At 31.0% G+C, this 27,728-nt stretch overlaps 1 protein-coding gene across 2 annotated transcripts in view; it reads left to right on the top strand.

Moving 5' to 3' along the window:
* Positions 1-27,728, top strand: part of LOC118186264 (TATA element modulatory factor-like) — a 98,297-nt gene that overhangs the window by 19,908 nt on the left and 50,661 nt on the right. For both annotated transcript variants that reach the window (XM_085815409.1, XM_085815407.1), the window contains exons 3-13: positions 2,123-2,181; positions 3,736-3,830; positions 5,695-5,812; positions 7,425-7,480; positions 7,560-7,630; positions 7,817-7,913; positions 7,996-8,081; positions 16,573-16,634; positions 22,885-22,949; positions 23,042-23,093; positions 27,386-27,583. In XM_085815409.1, coding sequence (XP_085671535.1) covers positions 2,123-2,181; positions 3,736-3,830; positions 5,695-5,812; positions 7,425-7,480; positions 7,560-7,630; positions 7,817-7,913; positions 7,996-8,081; positions 16,573-16,634; positions 22,885-22,949; positions 23,042-23,093; positions 27,386-27,583 — 959 coding nt within the window. The remainder of the gene's footprint in view (positions 1-2,122; positions 2,182-3,735; positions 3,831-5,694; positions 5,813-7,424; positions 7,481-7,559; positions 7,631-7,816; positions 7,914-7,995; positions 8,082-16,572; positions 16,635-22,884; positions 22,950-23,041; positions 23,094-27,385; positions 27,584-27,728) is intronic.

Here is a 27,728-nt window from a genome sequence, read left to right on the forward strand (position 1 = left end):
TACGTTGAGACATTTGTCATATCGCTTGATAAGCTTCAAAAAGTCCTCCAAGAAAAATTTACGCTTTGCATATGGAAGAAGCGTTGAACGGCTATGGGCGAAAGGCGACATAGCAGGAAAATGCGCAAGTCACCGATACACCATTGGGTAGAGGTCGCTGCAAATCAAGCAGATGGCGCTGTTGCAGTGCCTGCGCAAAGCGGAGACCAGCCTCTCATTTGAGCCCCGTTAGGTATGGAGAGAAGGTGTGTTTTGAATTCGTGGTCAAAGGAGGAAGTGAGAGCGGTTATCCGCTATGAATGGGCACGTGAAGTATCAGGAACAGAAATTCATAACCGCCTCGTGGAAGTCTATGGGCCAGGTGTGATGTTGAAGCAAATGGTGCGGAGATGGTGTCGCACATTCAGTGATGGGCGTCAGCAAGTGGAGGACGTACCGAAAGCTGGACGGACGCGTACGGCCACTACGGATGCAAATGTCAGGAAGGTGGATGACATGATTAGAGCGAACCGGCGCATCACCATCGATGAAGTAGTGGAAGAACTTGGAATCTCACATGAGCGAGCTCAAAATATCATCCACGACATTCTTCGATACAGAAAAGTGTCAGCACGATGGGTGCCCCGACAACTGACCTTGACACACAAGGAACAACGCATGGGGGTCAGCCTGGAACATCTCGTGCGTTACCATGAAGATGGCAATGACTTTCTGTTTCGGATTGTGACGGGGGATTAAACGTGGGTCCACCATTTCACGCCAGAATCGAAGGCTGCATCTATGGAGTGGAAACATCTGTCATCACCTGTCCGAAAGAAGTTCAAGACAACTCCCTCTGCAGGTAAAGTGCTCCTCACAGTTTTCTGGGACACCCAAGGAGTTTTGTTGCTGGACTTTTTTGAGGTTGGAACCATCAATGCTACACGCTACTGTGACACCCTGTCGAAATTGAAAGAGGCGATTCGGAAAAAGCGGCCTGGCCTTCTCACATCTGGCGTTCTGCTGTTGGATGACAATGCCAGACCACATTTGGCGACAGCAACGCAAAACCATATTGCAACTCTTGGTTGGGAGCGTCTACACCATCCGCCATACAGTCCTGATCTCGCACCAAGCGACTTCCATCTGTTTCCGGCTTTGAAGAAAAATCTCGGGGGAAGGCGCTTTGGAAGCAATACTGAAGTGAAACAAGCCGTTCAATGCTTCTTCCATATGCAAAGCCCTGATTTTTTCCTGGAGGGCTTTTTGAAGCTTATCAAGCGATATGACAAATGTCTCAATGTACTTGGTACCTATGTAGAAAAATAAAGGTATGTCATATCTTTAATGTGTCATTCTATTTTTTGACTTTCATACACAACTATGACCACAGTCGGCAGGGAATCTTATTTTTCAACTTACTCTCGTATTATCTTTTCTGTGGGCTTAAAAATTTTAGGAAAAGTCTCTATTTTCTCTGAATGCACATTCTATAAAAGTATGCAAAACATATTAAGTTGTCATAAGTCTTCCTTTTTCTTTTTTTTAAATATAGTATTAAAAAATTATATTTTACTTTCAGAGCATTTGAAATATGTAAGTTATTTTGCTTTATGTAACTTATGCTATGGCTCATTTTTGGTTTCTCTGAGAAGTGCTTTGTAAAATTACCAAGAAAGAAATGTTCTAATATATGTGTTATTATTTTATTTTATTTATTTATTTTATTATTATTATATAAATTTTGAATGATATAAATTATGTCCAATATGAGACAGAGCTGTGCGGACAGATTTAAGTAATTTGGTTGCAAAATTGAAACCTTGAATATTTTTGTCTCTTTGACATTAATATTTAATATAAATCTCTCAATTTTTACTTGAGGCAAATGCCTCATTTGTTTTGTCGCATTTCTCTATAAGTAAGTAACCAATATTCTTTATTAATATTAGCTTCTGATTTAGAATTAAAAATGAATTATTTTTATAAATAATCTATAATGATGATAATGTTTTAAATAATTATCTTGACATAAGTTGGGATTAACATATACAATTTTTGATATTTTTATATTTTATGTAATATTTAGTTTTTTTTTTTTTTCTTAATGTAACTAATTATTTTTTTTCTCTAATGTATATAGGGCAAAAGAGTTTGGGCCACAGAAGTTACGGTGAAGATGATCAGTATAAAAAATGTCAGGTATTTACACATATACTCATCAATTTTAAATTCTAATATGGTAGTTTTTATTATTAAGAACTACATCATAAATAGACACGTCACAAAATAAAGATTGAGTTCATTGTTAGTGTGATATGATTACTATGATCTATCACAATGCTAGTGAGATGACTATGTCACATGATTTTAACTTTAAAAAAAAAACTAAAGATCATTTAGTTAGGTCAGAAATATTTTGTCTTCTTTCTATTAATGTAAGAAACCAGATGTGGGCAGAAGATGTCTTTATAGCAGTGATGATTATGAGCAGATATAGACGGAATCCCAGATTTTTTGTTTTCTCAAAACTGGACTTTTTAGATTTGAGAAATATATACTCTACAATCAGTTCTCAAATCTCAAAATCAGAATTTTTCATATTTTGTTTCAGAACAAATATATCATTTCAGATTCAAAAACTTTTAGATTGTGTAAAGTTCAATGAGAGGTCAAACTTGCTAAAGCAAACTAAGTATGTCTTATACAAAAGACTTATTTTGCTATTTGTCGTATACAGAAAAAGATAAAAAACTGATATATTGTAAAATTGGGATGAAGTATTTAGACTGAAAAATGGAAAACAGAAATATCCAGTATTCACAATTTGAACAATAATAGCTTAGATGCTGTACAAACTGAAATGTTATCTATTCTCATTATACAAAACTGCATGTAAAATTTTTGGTTCAGAATCCATATGATAACTATTAATAAAAATTTAGGGATAATTTATTGCATACCTGGACAGTTTATTCTTTATATTACTCAAACCATTCAGCTCTTTCTAGCAGCTTCTGATAAAGCCATTGTTTGCATCAAAATGCTGTTCAGATCATACTGAATTTCCAGTTGCTAGCAAAGAAAAATATAAACCCAGAAAGGCATCAAAATGCTGTTCAGATCATACTGAATTTTCAGTTGTTAGTAAAGAAAAATATAAACCCAGAAAGTAATCACCCTTCAGGAAAAGCAAGCTTAGCTTAGCAGTTACTTTTTAGAAATGTTGAGAATTCAAATAGATAGGTAACTTTGTGAATTAGTGTGGTGAAACATAGTTTTAATAAAAGGGGGAAAAAGTTTACTTTTTGCTTTGTTAGTGAAGTAGTTTGAAAATATGTAAGTATGCAAGTGTGTTTTTCTGGACTTTTTATCACACAATATTTTTCAAGATTTCTGAAATGGGATTGCAATCACCTCTGTCTAAAAGTTAAAAAGGAACTTAACATTGTAAGTCTAAACTTTTGTGATAAGGGAGAGTGTAACCTTATGAAATCTTTTTATTGTACTTTTTGTAAAAACAGGTTAAGCAAAACAGTGGGTTCCCTAACCTTATCTTTCATTTCTGCATATGTCACATTAAAAACTCCTGTCAAAGTATGATTTTTGTATTTTGTAATATACTTTTTTCATTTCATCTTAAAAATGTGTAAAACAAATTAAAGTTCTTTTGTATAATTTTGTTTTATGTTGTTGTGTCAATTAAGTTACTATCTGGAAAGGAATTTTATTGAATTTTCTTTAAATTTATTTTAGAGGCTTCAACAGGTATTGCAGGAAAAGGAAAAGAAAATAGATGAATTAAACAAAGAAATTATTGAACTGCAAGAAAATGAACAAAGGCTTAAAAAGTATAATTTTTTTAGGGTTGAATTTTTCATATATTTATATGGAGACTAATAATTTGTTTTTACAGAATCTGTTTTCAGAATGATTTTGATGCAAAGAGTCTAAATTGGTCCAAAAGAATTATTTGGCTGTAATTTCTCTCTTTTAACTGGAAAATAAATTTAATAATTTGTTAAAAAAGGCACTTGTAAGCAGTTTTAAATCCAAGGTTTATAGTTTTACTTTTCTGAACTGAAATTTTCTTATTCTGTGATTTAAGAGCATTATGAAACTGTGGTATTATCATTTCTAATTAAAAACTAAGTAGACTTATCAGATCTTTTCTAGATATTTTCTATTATAGAATAACATGCATCTTTTTTTTAAAAAAATATTTAAGTGGGCTAGTGTTTAATTGTTAACATTAAGTGACCCTATTGGCCATCATTAAATTAAATGTATTTTTCTTTGTTTTTATAATAATATTCATGCTTTTAAAGTAAATGTCATCAGTAAAAATTTTTTAAATATGTTGTTTTGTTTATTAAAATAACAATGTTAAGAGATATACTGGTACTTCCTTATTATTTTGACCACCTTTATTTAAACAACAGCAAAAATCTTCTTGTTAATAGACTTTTAAAAAACAGAAACCTTTAACAATTAACTGTAATCCAGATCTTTTGGAAACCATTGCCAAATATCCAGCAGTCATAACCACAGTTAATAATAGTGCACCTATCACGAGATAAATTCTGAGTATAGTTAGTTACCTTGTGATATTATTTAAATAATGGAGACGTTATACAGATGTATAGATGTGCATATCATACATTCAGGAAAATTTTACCATATGAGCAGGTGATGAATGTTTGGGTACTTGTTGGTTAGCTGGTATAAAGCTGTGAATTCATTCTAAAAGTGCATAAACTACAAGAATGCTAAAAGTGCATAACTACACAATTTGAACCAATTTAAAATAAGATTTAATTTATAATTAGATTAAGAACTTGACTATTCGGTATTCAACTAACCAGAAAGCTCAATTAACTGGAATATTTTAGAATTTCGGAAAAAATTTTCTTGCCCAAAAATTTTGTAAATAAGGGATTTGTAATGCTGTTATCGAGCTTATATTACTATTAAGATGTATACAATGTTGCCAGATAGTGTGGTTTAGTGCCAATAAGTGATAAGGGTGACATCACAGCAGTCATAAGAAATTAATTTTGGTTTAATGTAAATTGTATTAGTTCTTAATAAGCTGGTTTAATTTTAGTAAAGAAGGATATAAGTTTTATTTTTTCCTTATATTTTGAAAATATGTATAGTATTTGGGACTGCATGGTGTGCAGTTTTTTTTTTTTTTTTTTTTTTCAAAGGTACAGAATTTGGGCATCAAAAAAGACCAGGGTATGTGACTTTGAAAATGGATAAACAATGGCAGTTCCATATTTTGTTCATTTAAATTTCTACCAGAATTATTGGTGACATCTGCCACACCTTTCATGTTTGGTAGGATTTAATATTAATGGAAATATGTCATCTTTTATAACTGATTTTATTTTTTCAAATTCTTATATAGTTTTAAGAGGCTTTTGATGTTCAAGTTGATAACAAATAAGATGATTGTTTTAATAATTTTAAAGTGGAAATTTTCTGCATTGTTTTGGCTTTTCTAACATGAATCCCAGTTTCTGTATACTCAACTATCTGGAATTTTCACATATCCAGAATTTGGCATTTCCCGAGCTTTACAGATAGTCAGGTTCTTACTGTAATTTAGGAACTGAATTTTTGTCTTTAATTTAGGACTTGGATATATTTTTTTTAATTTTATTTTTGTTTTTAGAAAAGTTTAATAATGGGCACATTTTTCCCCTTTAGTTTAGTACAAAAGATGAGAATAGAGCAAACCAAAGAGTCTAAAGATATAGCTGCTTTAACAAAAGAATTTACACTAAGGCTTGCATTAGTTGAAAAACAGCTACAAGATGCTAATAAGGTAGGATTATTGTTGAATGATAAATTGGTGTAAAATCAGTTTTTGTTTTTTTGAAACTGGTGTGCAAAGAGTACTCTTAATTCTTAAGACTATTAATTACTAGATCATGGGTGTCTGCCGAAAACATCACGGATGAATACGTCGTGGAGAAAACAATGCAAGGCAAAAATGTTGTGGTACAAAACATCGTGGGAGAAAGAAAGCAAAGACAAAATGTTGACAGCACAAAACATCGTCGTTGAAAATAAAGCATTTTAAAAACTTGCAACTTTAAGTAACTGCATGACTTTATCTATAAAAAAATTGCTAATTATGAGATTATTGTCTTCACTTTTGTTAATCTGATACTCTTATAGTGAAAATTATTTCTTCTTTTATTCAAATTATTAGTTAATAAAAAATATGAATGTGAAAAATTATCCTTCTTTCCATCTTGCTCACAAATCCTTATGTGAATATCCATTTACAATTATTAAAGCCTTAAAAACACATGTCAGCGATGTTATCGTCATGTAATGATTTGTAGGTACTATATTTTTTACCACGATATTTTTAAACTGTGAAGTTTTTTAACTGCTTTATTTTTTATGCCGATATTTTGTACCGTAATGTTTTAGAACTGCGGTATTTTCTCTTTGCTTTATATTCTCCGACGATGTTTTGTACCATTATGTTTTCACCTTGCGATGTTTTCTTGGCGACATTTTCGGCTGTAACCAGATCATGTAATACATTCATGGAACTATACACAATTGTTGTTTTTGTAACAGTAAGAGAAGACTGAATATGAAAGGAATTTAAGAAGAGCATATAATGAAAATACAGCATATATGCAAGTACAGACAGGTGTTAGCTGGCCATGCTTGCTTCGTTATTATGACTTATAAAATATTTCATTATCAGTACAAAAGCCATGAAGATGCAGATATAAAAACTATGTGAAGGATCTCAGTAAGATATATTTTCTTTAACAAAGAATCACAATAGTGGATGCTAGTAACAAGCAGACAGGCCACTTGCTTATGTATCATCTTGGAAACCTTGATAACCGTGATAAATCATAGGAGCCTTGTTGGAAACCTTGATAAATTGTAGAATGTGTAAATTTATACAGAGACCATAACTATTATATTTGAATGCTGTATGTTAATATTTTCGTTTTGTTTTTGTTATGAATAAACTGCTTTCAGTTGTATTACATTTTAAATGCTTTAATGAAACCTTCTGATTCTGAGTCATCCTACTAAAATTTAATTAGCCATAATTAAAATTTTATTATTGGAGATTGTTGTGTGGTATCTTTGGAAATCTATTAGTTTCTTAAAAAGGTTTTTGTATATGTAGGAAAATTTTAGGGAGGTAATGTTTCATATTTTCCCATGTTTAAACTACACTGGACTTATCATGTATACACATTCAAATGCAGAAAGAACCAGTTGTTGGATGAATGTATTTAAAAGAAATCCTTTAATGTGTTTTTGATATATAAGCTATTCTTATATTTGTTGCCTATTGAATATATCTCTTAAAGAGCTTACTTTTAGTTAATTTTTTGGTAGATTCCTCAAACTAAATATGATGGCTTGTTTGTTATGGCATATTTGTTTTGCAGGAGAGAGACAGTCTTCACATTCAACTTGAAGAAGCTAAAATTGAAATTGCTAGAAGGTTTTGTATTTTTATGTTATTATAATGTTAGTGGTAATCAACATTAATTTCTAAAGTAATTTGATTTTTTCTTTTAAAGAATTTCAGCTGCAGATATTGAAGAAGTAATAAAAGAAAAAGACCAACAAATAATGGAACTTACAGAAGAAGGTAAAAATATTTGCAAGAATTAATTTAATTTGCTGATTTTAGATTGAAGTTTTTTAAGTTGTCATGCATTTTCAGTTATGTAATTATGTCAGAATTTTATACAGTATTGTATATTATGCATTGTTTTTGCTAATGTAAATACTTTTAAGGCTGAGCTGTGTATAAATGTTTTAAATTTATTTATAGGGAAAAAATTATCAAAAAAGGAGCTTCAACAGTCCACTCTAATAAAAAAACTGAGGGCTAAAGAGGAAGAAATGGAAAAGACAATTAAGTCACAAGCGTATGTAGAAATTCTTCCACTACTGATGTTGAGATTTAAATCTATTTATTAACTTATGTATTAATGAAAATGTTTTCACCAGTGAAAAGGTTGAAGAAAATACAAAAGAAGTTGAAAGGCTAAGAAAATCCATTGGTGCAAAAGAAGAACAAGAAAAAAAGCACATTGGTAATATCACTGAAGGCGATTTCTTAAAATTGAGGCATAGTTATATTAATTTGCTTTAGTATATTAAAAAAAATCCTTTTTAAAGATGTTTATAAATTTTATTTAGTATTATGTTGTAATTAAATTTCTCAATTATTATAGGCTATTTGCAAGAATTGATGACAAATTAATTTTTACCAGACTTTTATTTATTGCATAAATTGCCATTTCCAAGCCTGAGCATTTTTGCATAACCTTTCATTCAGGCATTCATGCTACTGTTGGCCAACTTAACAGAATATTCTGTTAATACTTCTAATGTTAATTTCATGATGCAAATGCCTATTTTATTGAATAATGATAATTAGCAAACAGTTTTATGATGGAATATCAAAACCCCATCATAAAAGAGATGCTGATAGTGAGAATAAAAAGCTTTTTCTGTGCTATAAGTGAGCCATGTAGTTTGGAAAAGGTTGTGGGGAATATTGTTGTGCTTAAAGGATTTCTATTCTTCTTTTACATGATAATACAGTCAAAAGTCTTTAATCCGGACTCGTCGGGACTTCGGCAATTCCGGATTATCGATTTTTCCGTATTATAGATCATCAGTTTAAATCTGGTAAGATGGCATGCAGAAATTATAAAATTAAAACTATGAAACCATAATTTATGAAATAAAGAGCAATTATGATCTAAAGGGTATTAAAATTTACAAAAAAAAAAAGCTTAATATTTATTTGTTTACTTTATTAAACATTTCTTTCTACGCGCGCACGCGTAAAGCATACATTACGCATAGTCGAAATTAGAAAATTGCAACCAGAAAACTATTTGATGTGTATTCGTGATATTTATAATGACGAGGAGTTTGATTTAAATCATATCAAACACAGAGTACATCGAGATGAAATGTTACATTTAGTAAGGAATTATAAGCCGAATAAAATAAAAACATCTGCCCTGAAGATAAGGATAGAGCTGACAGATCAACTTCCAGTTCATTGTGCACCGCGACGTCCCCCCCCCCCACGCAGAGCAGCGGGAAATTGATAAACAGATTTCGGACTGGTTAGAGAAACAAAGGAGCCTTTATCCATTTTTTGCAGCAATTCCACTTTTTGTTTGATGGATATTGAAACATGCTTTCTCTTTGTAGATCCTTTGGCAGCTCCAGCATTGGAAATTCTATTTGACATAATTGAAAGTTCAAGCTTACTTTTATAAAATTGCTCTAACAGTCTGCAAAAAATAATAAGCCTGATCCAATTTGAAGATTAAGGAACAACGCAATCTGCAACATTAACTGAAATAGATAATTAGATAATTTTAGCTTAGCTTATACCATCCATTATACATTAAACGTGCATGTGTAAACGTATTATGCGCATGCGTTGACGCATGCGCAGAAAGTTTGTAGCTTTGAGGTCCGGATTATAGATCATTCCGGATTATGGGTGTCCGGATTATTGACTTTTGACTGTAATACTTCCTTTACGGCTATTTTTAAAGGATGATTTGTAAATTGTAAAATACTGCTCTTTTGCAGATTTTCTGCTTCTGTCTGTTAAGTTTATTCTCTTTTAATGACCGGCTGTTTTATATATGTGCATATACAATGTACTCTCAATTATTCAAGTGAGGATTACCCATGCATATCAGTGCACATGCACTCACACTCAACTTTGTGTACAAAAGTGTGACTGTTTAGTTGCGTCTTTTAGTTTCAATGATTATCTCATACATTTTGCTCTGCTTCTGCATAGTTGAAGGCATAATTTGATTTGATCACTGTTTTATTTTTCCCCCTGCTTGCTATGTATTTTCATGAATATTTTCTTATATTCTTTTAAAAATTGATTTAATATTTTTGAACTAAAAAATGAATAATGAACATGCTACAGTACTAAGTGTTAGAAAGTTGTACCATAATCAAAAGGTTTGAACATGGCAAATCGACAACAAAACTTGCCAAAGAATATGGAATTGGCATGAAAACTTTTCATAGTATTGTCACAAGAACTGAAGAGGTAGAAAGTGATACTGAAGAAACAAGCAAAGAAAATACTGACAATTACATTAGTCCTGAGACAGCAAGGACTTCTGTTGAAACTCTTATTGGACTTTGTTGACAAAGGGGATTTGATAACAATGATAAAATAGCACTTTGAAAAATACACAGTGAAATTTGCCAAATATTTAAAATATTCTCAATAAAAAGTAAAATTATTATTTTTTTTAAAGATATAAATCCATAAAATATGCATGAAAATTGATAGTTTGGATTATCCTTATTTTTCAATTATCCATGACCTGCTTTCCCTGCATTAGCTCAGATAACCAAGACTACACTATATATAGTTGGTGTAGTCAAATGGAATGTAACTGCATGCTGAATTTAAACATAACAATATATTCCATTGAACACAAACAAATATTCCATAACAATATGTACTGCATATAAGAGTAATAACATTTAAATATACATATTTCAGCTACATTAAATTATCATCAGTACAAGCATATGCTCTTAGTCATATCATGGCACAGTGTGCGTACAGTCCTTAAAAGTGCTTAGATTTTTGGAATCAATTTTTGGCCCTTAAAAGTCCTTAATTTTGGCCAAACTCCGCAGAAGGTCCTTAATTTTAATCATTTGAAATTTCTGTCTGTTTTTACAACTGCCATTTTGAGTGTGAATTAGCATTTTGGAGGAATATTTTGGACAATTCACTGACATATATGGTTATCTTTTGAATGGGTTCATGGGTTATAATTTGTTTCTATTTCTAATATAAATGATGGGATACTCGAGTTTCTAAGCAAGAAGTGAAACATAAGCATTTAGAAATTAATTTTTTCTAATAAAGAGCTTTTAAACAACTTTTCACTTTTAGGGATGTAAATTCTTTTATTAAGCGGTTCTAAATTTGGTGATGTATCAACATTTCGGCGATTTTAATATCTATAGAAAATTTTTAATTCCGAGATTTGAGATATGTTCGACAATTTTTTTTAAACGTCGTAACATTCACAAATTTCATTAAAATTATGGTAATATATTGAAATTATATTTTAAAAATAATATTAAAATAAAACATTTTTATTTCTTGCTGTCATATTATAAAGTTTCATTTTGGCAACTTATTATACAATATTTTGAATTTGAAAAATAAACAAGGTGTAATGCTCTAAAGCACAATTTACGAAACAGCTCTTAACAAAACCAAAATTAGCTATGTAATTAATTAAAAATGTCTTCTTTTTAATTTTTTCATATCCCATGTAAATATATCAGAATATTCAAAATTCTCATAATATGCATCAGTTTTCTCTATAAAACTAATTTTACCCTTTATCCCTCCCCCTTTTTTTTCAAAAATATTTCTGGCTTTTTGCTGTTACAGAATTGGTAGAGATAATTTTTCTTTTGGATTTTAGACATTGCAGCTTCAAAGGTTTAGAGGTATTTGAAGGCAAGATTTATAAACCCACGGTTCTAGAAGATTCGAGAAATATGTGACAAAATGAAGAATATCTCCATGGTATCAACACATAATGGATGTATTTTACAGAAAGTTTGCAATAAATTTCTTACTTTTTGGAGAATGTCTGGAAGACTAATGAAAGCATAATATTTGAATGTTTTACTTCTGATACTAGAAGCTTAACATGTTTATTTTCCCTTTATTTTATCTACTTTTCACTAGACTCAAGCATGGAAAATATCAAAAATGCTTCTAATCTTATCACGTGGGCAGGCATTATCGAAAGGGATTTTTTTAATTGATAAATAAATTGAAAACTTACAATTTAAAAGACTCATCTAATATGTCTTAATATTCATATCTGGCATTAGGCATTTTCCCACCTGATGCAATCTCTGTGGATCCTAAATTCTGCTGGCTAGTGCCTTTCTAAATTCTGCTTCCAATCCCTGCTCTAAATTCTAAAAGTTTTGCCATTTCTAGATTTTGTTGTTCAGTGTGTCACTAAATTCTAGAAATTCTGCCACATCAGCTTTGTAACTGTCCTTTACCATATATATTTCATATTTCTTCTAAACGTTCATATTACTAAAAAAAATAAAATTAGCCGCTTTTTCTATACAATCTAAATGCATTTAGTGTTTTTTAGAATAACAGAAATCCTTAATTAAATCTCAAAATTCTAAAATGAAAAGGAAACGTGTTGAAGAAAGAAACTGGTTACATAAAGAAAATTATTCTTCAAAGATATGTGCAGTTATTGTTATGTAAATTACCCAATTGTTTACAATTTCAGCCTTTACTATAATTTGCCATTTCTATTTCCTCATATGATAGAGTTACTGAACCAGATTAAATTAAAACTAAATTGTATAATCTTTTACCACTAGTCCACATTTTTAGTTTGACTGTTCTTGTTTAATTACATCACTGTGAGCTGTAATTAATTTTGTTAGCATAAGAACATGGCTTTATATTCTAAGTTCTTTTTAAATAAGAAGCTTATTTAAACCTCTGATTTATAGTTACTTTCAGGCATAGCGGTAATTTGTTTCATGACTGTCAGGGGGTGGGTGGACTATTTAACTTTTATCAGATCAAGTAAAGCCTCGTAGGTAGTACATTGTGGAGAGGTTGACAAATTAGGAGATAAAGAATGTGGGAATTAGCGAGAGCATTGGTTTGCATATTGAGACAAATCTCTAATTGTTAGAGAAAAAGCTTAAAGAGAAGGAAATCGATATAAATTAGCCAAAATGTTTGGGAAAGCTTCAAATTAAAATGACGGATAAATATTTTGCTGAGTGTTGTTGTTACAAAACATAAATGTTTTGTAGCGTTTAATGTGTAATTATCCTAATATTGTTTAAGAATCAATGTCATAAATTACATGTGTTTTAAACTGTGAAAATTTATTAGATTTTGATTTTAAAAGGGCAAAAAACCTTTTTTAACAAATACTGTTAAAAAAAAATTTAATAGTGGCCATAATCCAAAATGACTAAGGTTATCAAACTACCTAATTTAATTATATATAACTAACTGCTTATTCTTAAAAATTACCTCTACATATTAAAGTGAGTTATTGCCTTTCATTAATACTCACTGTGGTCGCAAGATAAAATACAAAAATGTAAAAATTCAAGTGAAACATATTTTTTTTTTATCTAGTGAGACTTAAAATAATACAAAACAACTTATCACCTCTGGTGCTTTAATGGCTTATTGAAACCTTAAAGTATATTAACTAGGTTTTAATCCCTGGAACTCTACACGAACCTACGACACTAATTGCATCAAACAGAGCCTGACTAACTTTCAACACTTGCCAACCGTGCCTAGATCAGGCCTTTCAGGTTTGTTCTAATTAGCAGGTCTCTCTTTAGGCAAGCAGTAGCGGTGAAAACATTCAGTCTTTTGTTATGAATCATGCTGATTTTGATCTTACTTCTCATTTTAACCTGTGCCGTTTGACATAAAATCTACGGGCTGTTTACCTCTAGACTGGCCAAGTATGTGACAAAATAAGACACACACACACACACAAAAAAAAAAAAAAAAAAAAAATGAACATAAAGCTAACAGTTAGTAAAACATAAATGTCACTTACCTTCTTTCAAATATGTTCAACTATTATAAGTGTAAAATATTTAATGCTATTTGATAATGACTTAAAGTTTATTTTATTCTCAAACTTATTAATAATTGATGATTTATATTTGATGTTTCATAGTTTTGATTTAAATATTATATACATCTATGTAGTGCTTTAGAAGTTGATGCATAAAGAAATAGTTGCAGCCATGGCTGATTTTAATATGTATGATGTTAATTAATTCATGTTTAGTAATAATGCATACTACTTAGGAATCTATTTTATTTTTAGGATTGTATTACAAAAGTGAAATTCGGGCATAGATCATATTTTTAATTGAATTTATTCAGTTCCCATTTGCTCATAGGTCCTTAATTTTTTTCATTAATGGTCCTTAAAAGTACTTAATTTCCGTGTTCAGAAATGTGTACGAACCCTGATGGCAGCCGGATTTCTAGTTCACTGTCTATTACAGTTACTGAAGATGTAATCAGATTGTCAGAGTATCTGTATTTTGAGCATTTGAAGAAACAGTTTTTTTTGGGGGGGGGATTCTGCTTCATTTCATCTAATAGCAACGATAAATATTATTTTTATTTGAGGAAACAAACAGAATATTTATGTAATTTCCCATCAATTTGCAGTTCAGTAAATTTTGATCTTTTGATGTAATTCTAGTATAGTTTACACTGCATGAGTATCATATTTTTGATTTATATTTGATGTTTCATAGTTTTGATTTAAATATTATATACATCTATGTAGTGCTTTAGAAGTTTATGCATAAAGAAATAGTTGTAGCCATGGCTGATTTTAATATGTATTTATTCTCATTGAGAAATACTTGTGATGCATCACTGTTAAATTTGTTCTAAGCAACCCATACTTGAATGAAGTTTACAGCTCTTAAGACGTTGCAATAAGAAGAGAAGCAGTGACAGTCATCTGGCTAACTAGAAAAGCAGGGAGTAAATACTACATGTCTAAGATAAAAGCTTGGTTCAAAATGATATGGTTCACATTTAATCCCTGTTGGCTAACAAAAAGTATCAGTTCCCAAATTTGAAATATTATCTGCTGAAGCATTTATGTAAGTCCCTGCCTCATTAGCATTATGCAATAATCATATGGATGGGTTAATTTTGAAGTGATGCATTTTAGAGTGATTTATTTTAAGCAATTTCTATTTTTAGGGCAGAAAGGGATATACAAATTAAATTGGAAATCCCACAGACTATTACAGATTAAAGTTAGAATTTTGCTTTACATTTTTTTTAATCTTATGTATATGTATGAAGAGGTATTTCTCCTTAATAAAAGAGCAGTTTTTAAAATTTATTTTGGCATTTCATGTTGCAAGTGTGTCAGTTTACTTTCAACTGAAACTTGACAGTGAGTAAAATTGTTAATTTTTTTGTAATTGTTTATAACTACAAACTTATCATGACAAGTGTATTTTTTTTTAATTTTTGATTTGCAGATTATGTATTTTCTTATACTTCTAGTAATGTAATAATCCACAAAAATTGTAATTTCTGATACTTGCATTAAAAGGTAGGAAATTAAATTGCTGAAATGAAGAGATGGGAAAAAAAATTTACTATCCACATTTAGTTTTCCCAATCAGTTTTTGAATATTATGTACAGAATCTGTGTGATCAATATATCTGAATTTAGCTGATAACTTTTTAACTGTATTTTCTGTATTTACTCTATTTTGCTGATGTCAGACCAATTATCAAATAATGGAAATAGCCTTAATTTTTAAATCGTATGCACATACATGCCTTTGTTAAATTCTTGTATATAGGAAGAGTATATGTTTTATCGGAAGTTAAATATTCATAAAAATTACATGAAAAAGAAATTTTTAGGTATTAGAAAAATCTGTTTTAATATTTAAATTTAAAAGGATTAGTGATTTTCTATCAAGTGGCACATTTGTATCTATTTTATTACATTTAACTTTTTCTGTAATTTTTATTCACATTCTTTTGGGACATTTCTATTGCCTAGAAGTAAATACATGTGATCATAAATATTTATTTTTTTGCATACAGAATGTTTTAAAAAATATTAGTGGTTATGCTTTATATTGAAAAATATGGAGCATGGGAAAATTGCACTCACAGCAATAAATCATCCTCTCAAATAAGAAAGTGATCTTGAAAAAAAATTTTTTTTATTTGCACCACCTTTTTAATGACCGTGAGAGTCACTCTAATAATTAGAGGTATTAGATTATATATTTATTAAATTATTTGAAATTTTTTCCATCTGAACTAGTTTTTATCTCAATTCCTGTGCTCACAGGTGAAAAGAAATATGATACATAAAACAATAAAATTGCAAAAGTATGATGGAATTTAAAATAAAAGTATCCCAAAATAACATTTAGAATAAGAAGAATTTAAGTTGTGAGTAAAAAGTTTTGGTTTGTGGACTGTATCGTCTAATAGATGGTGTCAGTTTACACAGAATTGCTGCTGATATTAAGATCCCTGTCGTTGAGCAAACTTTTTGATAAAATTTGTGATTATTGCTTTTAGAAAAGATTTAAAACAATTGTTCCCTTTAGTGATTTTGTGGCATCATTCCTGCAAACCTTTTATTGCATTATACTTTCACCACAGACAAATCTCACAAGTATATGTTTTAAAATTGAGTTAAAAATGAAAGATATGAAATTTGTGTGTAGAAGCCATTGGTACTTGGAATACAGCAAACACAACTCATTGGACAAACTCAAAACATTGATTTTTCAAACTATAGAATTGTTATTTGTGTTGTGCTGATATGTAAGTACTATGCATTGTTACCTGTAGTAAGCAATATTAAATATTTGGTAATTAATTTAAAACAAGAAGCTGTTGCATGTAAATATTTCTTGTTAATAATACATTATGTAATAGATTAATTTTAATTCTAGATGCTATCCGACAGCTAACAAATACGGTGAAGAAGCTTGAAAAGGAAGTTTCTATTTTACAGGTAATGCAATTTCTATTTTAATTAATATATATTCAAAATCTGTTTCCAAGCACAAATTGCACATTCATTTTTTTCTGCATGTAAGCTATTTTAAAATGTCTGAATATATTTAATTTGGCATTCAATTTAAATCTAGTTTGTTTGAGCAAATGGCTATCTCGCTAAATTGGCGAGATGTTGGCAAGTTGGTGATGGTTTTGACAACTAATTTTTATCAAAAACTTGGCAACATTTTGGTTTGGTTCCTGTTTTACCATAATAAGTATTGTAATTGAATAACTATAATTGATGCTCTGTGTAACTGTAACCGTATTGGGCTCTCTATTAATTTCGAGAAACAGAAAACACTCATATCTCAGGGCCGGTTGAAAACTATGTAAGACGAGAGAGAGTATCAGTTTCTGAGTTGTTGTAGTAGTTGTAAGTTCAGCCTGAGTTTTAAAGTACTCAGGTATGTCCATGTTAGCTTGTTTAGTAGTTTGTAGTGAAATTACTGTTTGTACGCTGTGGTACAGGCAAGAAGATTTATTCCTATTTTTGTGCAAAGTTTCAGAACTGTGAAGTGTTTCTTCTGGTAAAACAAATTTTATCAAGATATCATCAGTTCTTTGTGCATTCAATCTGTTACAAACTCGTATGCACACAGCAGTTTTTTATGTCAACAATGGGATTGAATGCTAGGGATAAGAGCGATGTATGAGCAATTAAGACAGCTATTGGCAGCCTTTGCTGCCTTCAAAGATGAGGTGAGGGCAGGACAAGAATCTGTTAAAGAAGAGATTAATTGGGCCAAGAAGTGATTACAGCTGTTCAAGAGGAAACGAAAAGAGAAATTACTGCCATAATAGAAAACAAATTTGGTTCTGTGGAAAGCAAAATAGACATTGTTGAAGACAAACTTGGAGAAATTCAAGAAAGAGTTTCTTCTCTGGAACAACAAACTGAAAAAAAAAGTTTCTTCCATCTGACAAAAAATCGACAATAAATTGATGACAGAGTTTCTGCTACTGTTGCCAAGGTAGTTTAACGACAGCTAGTCCCAATTCTAATGCCTTTAAATTCAAATATATGTCCTACTGGCCATATCCAAACGCTATCCACCTGGCAAGTGTACAAGATGCTGTTCTCTGTAGTGGCAAATGAATGGGATTAAGCTTAAGCCTGCCATCTTGTTGTTTCCTTGAGAGCAGAGATAGGAGATATTCTTCAAACGTTTCCAAGAAGCCAGAGGCTAGGCTTTGAAGCTGTGTCTGGCACCTTGGAGCTGCAGTTTGAGGAAAAATGTTTAAAAGATTATAGCAGTCTTCAGTTGAAATCTCACCAACAGAAACCTACGGAGACATTCGAGGAGCTCTTCGTGGATGTTGAAAAGTTATATCATCTTGCTTTTTTGGACTGCCTAACAAGGGAAATGCTATTCCTGCAGTACTTCATTGGTGGCATCCAGGATCCAGAGATACACAAAGGCCTGAGAATGGTGAATGTCAAGGATTAAAAAAGAGCTTTAGTGTATGCCATGAAATTCAAGGCAGCCCAGCATGCAACTTGCCACCCAATCAGAACTGCTCAAGTCCAAGAGCCAGTGGATCAAGTGACTACTCGTCTAGACAATTTAACCAGATAGGTCAATGCCTTGAGAAGAAATAGGAGTCACAAGAGACCAACCCTGAAGTGCTGGAATGCGGTGGTGAAAGCCATATACAAAGAAACTGCAGAACATCCCAACGCATGGAAAATAAGACCGTTCTTCAGCAAGGACGTATAAAACAAATAAGTAGCCATCTCGCAGAGCAGAGGGTGCCAGATAATAGGAACCCCATCTTAAATTGCTTCAGATTTCTGCAATAAGTGGCAGCAGTAAGGAACTCTTCATCATAAGACGTATCAATGGAGTTCTTTGCAGTAAGACCATAGGTACTGGAGCCAATGTTACCATCATCCAAAACATTTTGGCTCAACAGTTGGAAGTTAGACTCATCTGGACACCACCGTGTATTACCCTTCAGACTGAGTCAGGGAATAAAATTTACATTGAAGAAAATTAAACGTTAACATCACATTTGGAAGTGACGCCTACCATCACATGGCATATGTAGCAAATATTATAGACTTTTGCATACTCGGACAAGACTTTCTATGGAAATACAATTTTATTTTGTATTTTAAAAATAATGAACTGCATTCTGCTTCTGAGGACATAATTTTATTTGAAATTATTGATGAAGTAGTTGAATCTGTCCACCAAATTATAACTCAAAATGATGATATAGTGCCAGCAAGAACAGAATTTTTCCTTCCTGGTTCCATAGCCAAAAATAGAAATTTCTGGTACAGTATAATAGAATATCCCTGTAACGTCTTGCAAGGAGTACTAACAGCTTTAATGCTCGTTGACTTATCAAGGACTGTCATCCTGGTGAGAGTTGCCAGCGTGAATGATAAAGCGAAAATCTGTAGGGAAAGCAAAGTAGTTGCAGCATGTACTTCAGTGACCAGCCATGTTAAACAACTCAATAGTCTGCCAGTCTCTGTGTCTTTTGGAGATCCTAATGTTGGAGTAACTACAGAATGCACTACTAAGTAATGAAGAGAGGAGTGCTGCTTAAAGTGTCATTCAAGAATTATTTTAAGAAGTTTTCTCTTGTTCATCTTCAGATGTAGGTTGAACCAGTCTCACACAGCATAGAATTGATTCTGAGGATCATCTTCCAATCAAGCAACATCCAATATGTTTCCTGATTGCTAAACAGGGAAGGGTACAAAAACTTCTAAAGGACATACAAGAAAGCAACGCTATTGAACCTTCCACAAGTCCTTGGGCCTCTCCCATCATCCTGATCAGAAAGAAAGATAGTGCAACGAAATTTTGCATTGACTATCATTCGTTTAATGAAGTTACAAAAAAAGGCAGCTATCTTCTTCCTAGAATTGATGATATTCTGGAGGCATTAACATCTATGTAAGCTGCATGAGAATGAGTCATCTTGGTGACAGAAGAATAAAATCCGATATGACACAAGAGCTATGGAACATCAATTCAAGAACAATATGTGATTATGGAATCTGGTTCAATGGAAGGGATTCTCACGGAAACTAAAGTCACCAAAGTACATATCTTACATAGTCCTAAACAGGCAGAATGATGTCATAGTTCGAATCCTCAAGTCATCAAATTCTAAGCCTGAAGACTTCCATTATGACAGGCTATCCCCTTACTATGGCTATGGTACATGGTTCTTTTAGTGTATTAATGTGAATAGCTTACGAAGACTATGGTCATATTTGTATATAAATTTATAAATTTATGCATTTATATGTTGATTTAGCATTTTAATTGTGTTATGTCATTTATCATGATTAAGTATTGCATTGATTTGCCTTAGTGGTGAGTATGGTTTCCTGTCCTGCTTGCTGTACTGCTTGGGACATGCAGTCCTTGGGAAAGGGGGGCAATGTTATGAATTTTATACATAGACAGATGATTTTAGTGAAATTATATATGAAATGGTGGTATTTTGTTTAACAATGAGTAAATGGCTATCTCACTAAACTGCCCAGATATCATTAAACTCGTGATGAGTTTGCGACTAACTTTTCTCGCGATAAGTCGCCACATTTGCCGACATTTTGGTCCAGTCCTTGTATTGCCTTAATAAGTATTGTAATTAATGGTCTGTGTAACTGTAACCGTATTTGTCCCTCATATGTCTTTCAGTAATTTTGAGAAGCAGAAATTACTAAAAATATCTTAGTTGCCAGATATAAACTGTATAAGACAAGAGATAGCATCAATTTCTGAGTTGTTGTCATAGTTGTTGGTTTAGTGTGAGTTTGCAGTACTGAGATACCTCTAGGTTAGCTTCACTCTTTAGATGTGCTTTGCATTGCATTGTGTTTAATGTTCTTATTAGTTTGAAGTGTAGCATTGTGTTTAATGTTCATAGTAGTTTGAAGAGTTACTACTGATTGTACTCTGTGATACAGGGAAGAGTTGTATGACTGTTTTTGTGGAAAGTTCTAGAACTGTGAATTGTTTCTTCTGGTAAAATTAATTTTATTGAGCTATCATCAGCTATGTGGGCATTCAATCTATTATGAGCCCATAGGCACTTAACAATACATTCTATGTAATAGTGGAAGTGAATTCATACATTTTACTTCTAGATCAGTGTTTCTTAATCTTTTTTATGTGTAGAACTCTTTCAAATGTCCACTTTTATCATGAAACTCCTTGTTTGCTTCAGTAATATGATTTACTGCAGCATTCTGTAATTTTGTTATTTGCAACAAAAATGACAATTATGTCAAATAATACTTATTTGCCTCAAAGTGTAATTTCAAAATTAACTAAAAATTTCTTAAAATAACATATTGAAACAACACTTATAAATTTCAATGAGATGAGTGGTACTGCTTTTTATTACAGCAGATTTATTTAATATTAAGCTTTATGGATTAAAAGTTATTAGGTTTTGCATCTAATCTGTTGTCATGTTTACTTTTTGTTGACACATAATCTGGGAATACCATTTTGCACATACATGTCGATGAAAATTTTTTTAGTGCAAACAGAGCCTTTTGTGACAACTGAGGGTGTTTTTTTCTCTTAAACTATACCAGAATTCCACTTACAACATTAATGTCATTTCTTTTCCAGTGATAAATATGTTATTTCAATGCAAGTTTCATAGTTTGCTAACTTGGTCAAAGGTTGTGCATTGACAATAAGTGGGTTTTAAATCCACAGTTCATTCTGAAATTTAATATGCTATTCATTTAGAAAATACCAATTAAAATATTTCAAAGAAACTTTGCTTAGTTTCTACACTAAATGTCTACCCTATTTCAACGCCTTCCTGTTCTGAAAAGCTGTTTATTGTTGGAAAGCAATCGACATGGTTGCAGCATGCACAAATTATAAAAAATTTTGCCTTTTCCTGGAAGGTAGCATTCTATCATGAGCAGTAAATACATTTACGTTTTTGCCCTGAAGAGTTAAGTTCATTTATCTTTGTCAAAAATGTTGCTTAAATAGGCAATTTTAAGCAGTTGATTTCTATGAAATAACCAAATTTTTAGTTTGAAATTTTGTTTTAAAAACCCTTCTCCTCATTTCTTAGCCCAAAAATGTGTAGTATCTTTTTTTGGTTTGAAACATAAACCTTTTTAATTTTAAGAATTTGTTACACATTCGACTGAATTCAATATTTTTTCCCTTCAACTCACCATGAACAGATTCCAAATGGAGAGCTTTTCTATTTTAGCTGGAGCCATAGGGCTATTTGGTATATTTTTGCTGCATATAACATACTAAATATTACCATTATTGTTCGTGTATTCTAAAGACATGTAACATTCATTACATTGCCCGAAGTTTCTTGTAACTGCTCTAAGTTAATTATTTACAACAGCATTAACTGGCCTAAGTTCTTTAGGGACAATTTCATTTGTATCACTCTCATTATTATTATCATTATCTTTAACAAAAGAGTAAGTAAGTATTCTGAGGCAGAAGAGACCAGCGAATTTTAATGCCTGCCATGAATCACGTGATAGGATAGTATTTTAGTAGGAAGAATGTACTCATAATTTTGATTCCCCTATTTTTTTTTTTAAATATGTGTATGTAATGATTGAAAAATAAATGTCTGTTATCCTGTTTGAGTTTCCTTATAATTTACATTATGGCTCCGAAAATTGTTTTTTCCTCTTAAATTTCCGAAGAGTCTGTGTGATGTGATGGTATTAGAATCAATAAAGTTATCAATAAAAAAATAATAATAAAATAAATAAAAAAAATCAATTTATAAAACAAACATCAACTTGTTACTATTATGCCTGACTACTCTAAACACCTTTTTATATTCAAGTATGAGGAATTCCACTTCATTTCTAGATCTATGAGATTCCTCATATGTAGTGATCAGTAAAGAAATTAGCTGGGGAATCACTGATATTGGGATTTCGGATGATTCTCCAGCACAGCTGTTGTAAAATACTTAAGATTCTCCCAACGAAACTGTCAGAACTTGCGACGTTGGGCAGTTGCATTTGCATTGATTATTCAGAATAGTAAATGAAAGCAAGGCTTAGTTTTTAGTATATCTAAACATTTCACATATTTATTTAACCTTTTGCTTCTGAGAGTGTTGAAATACATGCTCTTTAAATTTCTTTATTATGTATATATATATATATATATATATATATATATATATATATATATATACAATTTTTTAATAATTTTTAGAGTAACCTGGAAGATAGCTCAGAAAGAGAATTAAGTTTAAAGAAGTCACTGGATAGTACATACAAGTATGTGATTCTAACTGTTGTGATTTTGTTTGAATGTTGTCACTTTTAATAATATTCTTTTTTTTTTTTTTTTTTTTTTTTTTTTAAATTAGGGATCTTACTGAGTTAAGGAAATCTTACGCAGATAAAGAGAATGAAGTAGAGGTATAACTTGCTTAAATAATTAGTTATGAGTAGACTATATGATATGTAATCAAATATATATGATATATTTGCTGTCTTAAAAATATTTGATTTATGCAAAGAATATGGAAAACTGAAAACATTGCTAGTAATTAATATAATATTCTTGCAATTGTTAAATTTTAAATTATGACAGAAATGTTATTGTTAATTACATTGAGTACTTAAGATGCTTTTTAAATGATAATAGTTTTGTCTGAATTTTAATAGCTTGCTCAGTTCTTTTTAATATGTTTGCCTATGAAAATTTATTCAACAATTGCCATATCAAAAACATTAACATTCACACATTTAATGTAAATCATATTTAAATGTAATTCTTTAATATTAATTTAATTTTTTTAATTAGTCTTCTATATTTCGGAAAATATTCAAGTGTTTGAAAGGTTCCCTCCCCCCTTTAAACAATGGTCATTATAAATGCAGAGTTGTATAAGTGCAAATAAAGAATTTTGAACTTCTGTCCAACATTTTTAAAATCAGAAATCTTCTAATATTAAGTGGTACTAATGTGACAGTGTATCTCTGTGGAGACAAATCTCACATCTGCTCACATATCAATTGATAAATCCCTCTCTTTTACCTTAATAATATGCCATGGTGTTTGCTACGGTAGGTCACATATAAAGATATTGCCCATATTAAGATTCAAAAAACATTTAATAGGAAATAACAGTATATTAAAGTATGATTAATACTTAATATTCTATAGGTATTTTATCCAACTCCAACTACCGCTGATATGCCGCGGTTGTTGTGCAAGTAATGCACAACTGGTGTTTTACTGTGAGCCTGGAGACTGATACCTAAGCTGAATCCAAGATGAACTGTCGAAAGTGTAGAAGAGAAAGTGACCATGGTCACATGAGTAGATGGTGACATCGGATTGGCTGGGACCTTATCTATTAAAATTAGATGAATGACACAAAATTTCATGAATAATTAAATAAAATAATTAATTTTGAGTGGAGGTAATCTTCATCTGTCATGTCATGCAACTGCAGAGCTGCTTAACTTTGCAAGTTTAAAATAAACACAAAAATTAAGTAGGAAAATCCTGATTGTCTCTAAGGAGGAATGCAGCATAAGGTCGCAGATTACGATCTTCATTTAAAATTTCATAATGGAAAAAGTGAAATGCATCATGCAAGTTTTATTTAAGAAGCTAGCCTAATAATTTTTTAACTACTTTATTGTTTATTTCATGTCTCTAATCTATTGCTTGAGTTAATGTTTTTTGTAGAATATTTAGATGCTACTTCCCTTGACTCAAATTCATAGTTATATAAAAGAATGTTAAACTGATCCATTTTGATAATATTTTGTAACCTATAACCGTACTAAAAATTATAATAATTAATTATTCATAATAATTAATTTTATAGCTCAAGATAATCTTTTGTAACCCACTTTAGAAGCCAAAGAAAATTAGTGCTGATTAATGTTTTACTTAAAAAGTCTAGCCTTTTAAATTATTTTTTTAACTGCTTTATTGTTTATTTCATGTCTTATTTCTTGATGTATTGCTTGAGTTTGTGTTGTTTATAGAATATTTAGATGCTGCTTACATCGGCTCAGATTCATAGTTTTATGAAAGGAAAGAAGGAAATGTTAAAGTCTATCCATTTTGATAATCTTTTGCAACCCATAATTGTATTAATTATTATAATTAATTAATTAATCATAATAATTAAAAATTAATTATACTAATAAATTTTATAAACCAGATCGATCAATATTTTGTAATCCATTTTTAGAAACCAGTGAAAATTAATGCTGTTGGAGCCTTTGTATGGAATAATAAACATAGCACATTCATTTTTTGATAAATTTCTTCCTTTTTCTTCTTTGACTTTTTCAAGTCTCATAATCATATTATATATATATGTGTGTGTGTGTGCAAAATATAAAATATGAAATAAAATTATTAAACTTAACTGAAAACAATTTTCAAAAGAACTTCAAATTTATAAATTTTAACTAAACACATCCCCACTTCAAAGATTCGCTTTGCACCATTTTACGTCACTCTTTCCCTGCAATTTCTCTACAGTGAGACATCTTTTGCCTAATCTCTGCTCTGGATTAATTCAAAGACTTTCTGGCTATAAATATGACCGAAACTAGTATGCATTGCTTTTCCTTTCCTGCTGCTGCTTGAATTAACATTTCTTGCTTCGTCTTCTTTCTTTATTATCTGATATGGTAATTGTAGAGCTTGTTTAGCATTCCTAGTGTTGTACCAATTTCAGCATAAATGTATCACTGGATAGATGTTTCAACCATCAAGCCAGTTGTGATGTTCACAGCAGTCATCCTCAAATTTAATTCCACTTCATTTCTAGATCTATGAGATTCCTCATAGTCATCTCATCCATGAATAAAGAGTGAATTGGTGTTGTCTTCTGCAAAAACTGCATATATATGTATGTGTATCATTATATATATATAAAATATGTGAATCAAAATTATAATTTAAACTAACGGTAAAACATTAATTCTCCCTCTCTATTCTAAATATCGTAATAACTTCTCTGCATTGTGTCACTTCTAGATCTTTCCTTTCTTTTTTGCATGGCCTGCGCAGCGCTGAACTCCATTATATTTTTTAAAAAATTATTAATTGGGAACTGAAACTACCTTTGTAAACCAAAACTTTTCTCTTCACGTGCTTCCATCTTTCATAACTACACACTTCAGCTTCTGTCTGGGCTGTGCTTGGACGCAATTTCGCTATGCTGCTTCCTATTGCAAAAATATCAATAATCTAAATGTTCTTGAACAGGCACGACTAGGGTGCCAAGTTATCTGTGGCCACATAATGTCAATTGGAAATAAAAATGGAATTAAAATTGCCTCGACTCACAAGTTTTATTTACGAAGTCAACACATTAGCTTACAACGCAACCAGAATACTTCCTCTTCAATATAGGATAACTGTGCATCAACAGTGTTCTGACTTTTTCCTTGCTTTTATTATATATAATATATATATACGTACACAGGGTATCTCAAAAAGTCGTTGCCAAACTTAAACAAGATTTACATAAGACCTTGCATCTGAAAATGTGAACTTCGACTGCTAGAGGGCAGTGTTCGCAAGTGTAGAGGGGAAAAAAGAAAGGGCGTTGAAAGAGGTATTAATATAACTTTTATTAAAGAACATGGTTAAATCACAATTGTTAAGAATCAAATTGGAAGACATTTCTAACAATAAATCAAATTGTTAGAAACATTTCTAACAATAAATCAAATTGTTAGATTTGTTAGATCTTCCATTTATTTCTAACAATAAATGGAAGACATTTCTAACAATAAATCAAATTGTTAGAAATGTCTTCCATTCGCCACAATGCATGCTTCAGAACATCGATGCATGACTTCATAGACCCGTTCTAATTGGGCAAGTGTGTCACGGACATGTGCTGCTGCCCCTACGATCCTGGCTACAAGATCCACGTCCGATGTTATAGTTGTATCGTACACCATGGACTTCATGTAGCCCCATAGGTAGAAATCTAGGGGAGTCAGGTCGGGGTTGCAGGGCCATGCGACTGCTCTGTCTGGGCCAAACCAGTGATCAGGATATGTCTAGTCAAGATATTCCTGATGCTGAAATGTGCAGACTGCAGTTTTAGCAGAAATATGATTCTGTTTGCTAATAAAATGTGCAGACTCTTCATCATGCTTAAACCAGATGCTTTCACTTGTAGCTGCTAGAACATCAACCATCAGATACGCAATACTCTTTCTACAAAATGTCCATAAAGAGCTGAATTAGTAAACCAAATCTTCCTTCTGTTGCAACCTCTTTACCTGAAATAATCACACTTCCCACTCTTCCATAAAAATTTTGCCCTCTAGTGGTAACCGTACGCATTTTCAGACTCAAGTTCCCATGTAAATCATGTTTGTCATGGTATGACAGACCAGTAATTAAGTTTGGTAACGACCTTTTGAGACACCCTGTATATGTGTTTATATATATATATATAATCACACGCATGCACATTTGTTAAAAAAAATTATTTTTATTTTCATGTAATTGATTTTAATTTTAAAATTTCTCTAATATAAGTATATTTAATCCTTTATTACTATTTTCATCTTTTTATTCCTGCTGTTTGTTGTTGTGCATCCAGGCTTTTGTGTTTCATATTTGTTTAGTGTATTTAATAGTAAAATTTCTAAAAATAAATTGTTAAGGGATTTTGTGTAATTAAATGCAGAAAATATTGCTTGTATTTCTTCAGTCATTGAAATCTGAACTAGAGGTTGAAGCCAGAGAAAATTTAATGCTGATGTTGCAAAATGCCAATAAGGAAGCTGCTAGGGAAAAAGAAATTTTGCTTCTTCAAATAACTGAATTGAGAAATACTGTTTCTAATAATGAAGAAGAGGCGAGCTTAAGAGAAAAAATGCTTAAAGCTGAAATTGCAGCATTGCAAAATGTAAGAATTTTTCAGAATCTTATTTTGTTGACATTAAATTTCTTGAATAAAATCCTAATATTTTGACTTGAACTTTCCCTGATTAATTTGAATTGTTTAAAAAGTAATTTTTCATTGAGTATAAAATTAATTTAATGAAATATTT

Source organism: Stegodyphus dumicola, chromosome 4 (assembly GCF_044657685.1).
Source record: "Stegodyphus dumicola isolate Sdum_Otavi_A_Nest chromosome 4, ASM4465768v1".
NCBI lineage: Eukaryota > Metazoa > Arthropoda > Arachnida > Araneae > Eresidae > Stegodyphus > Stegodyphus dumicola.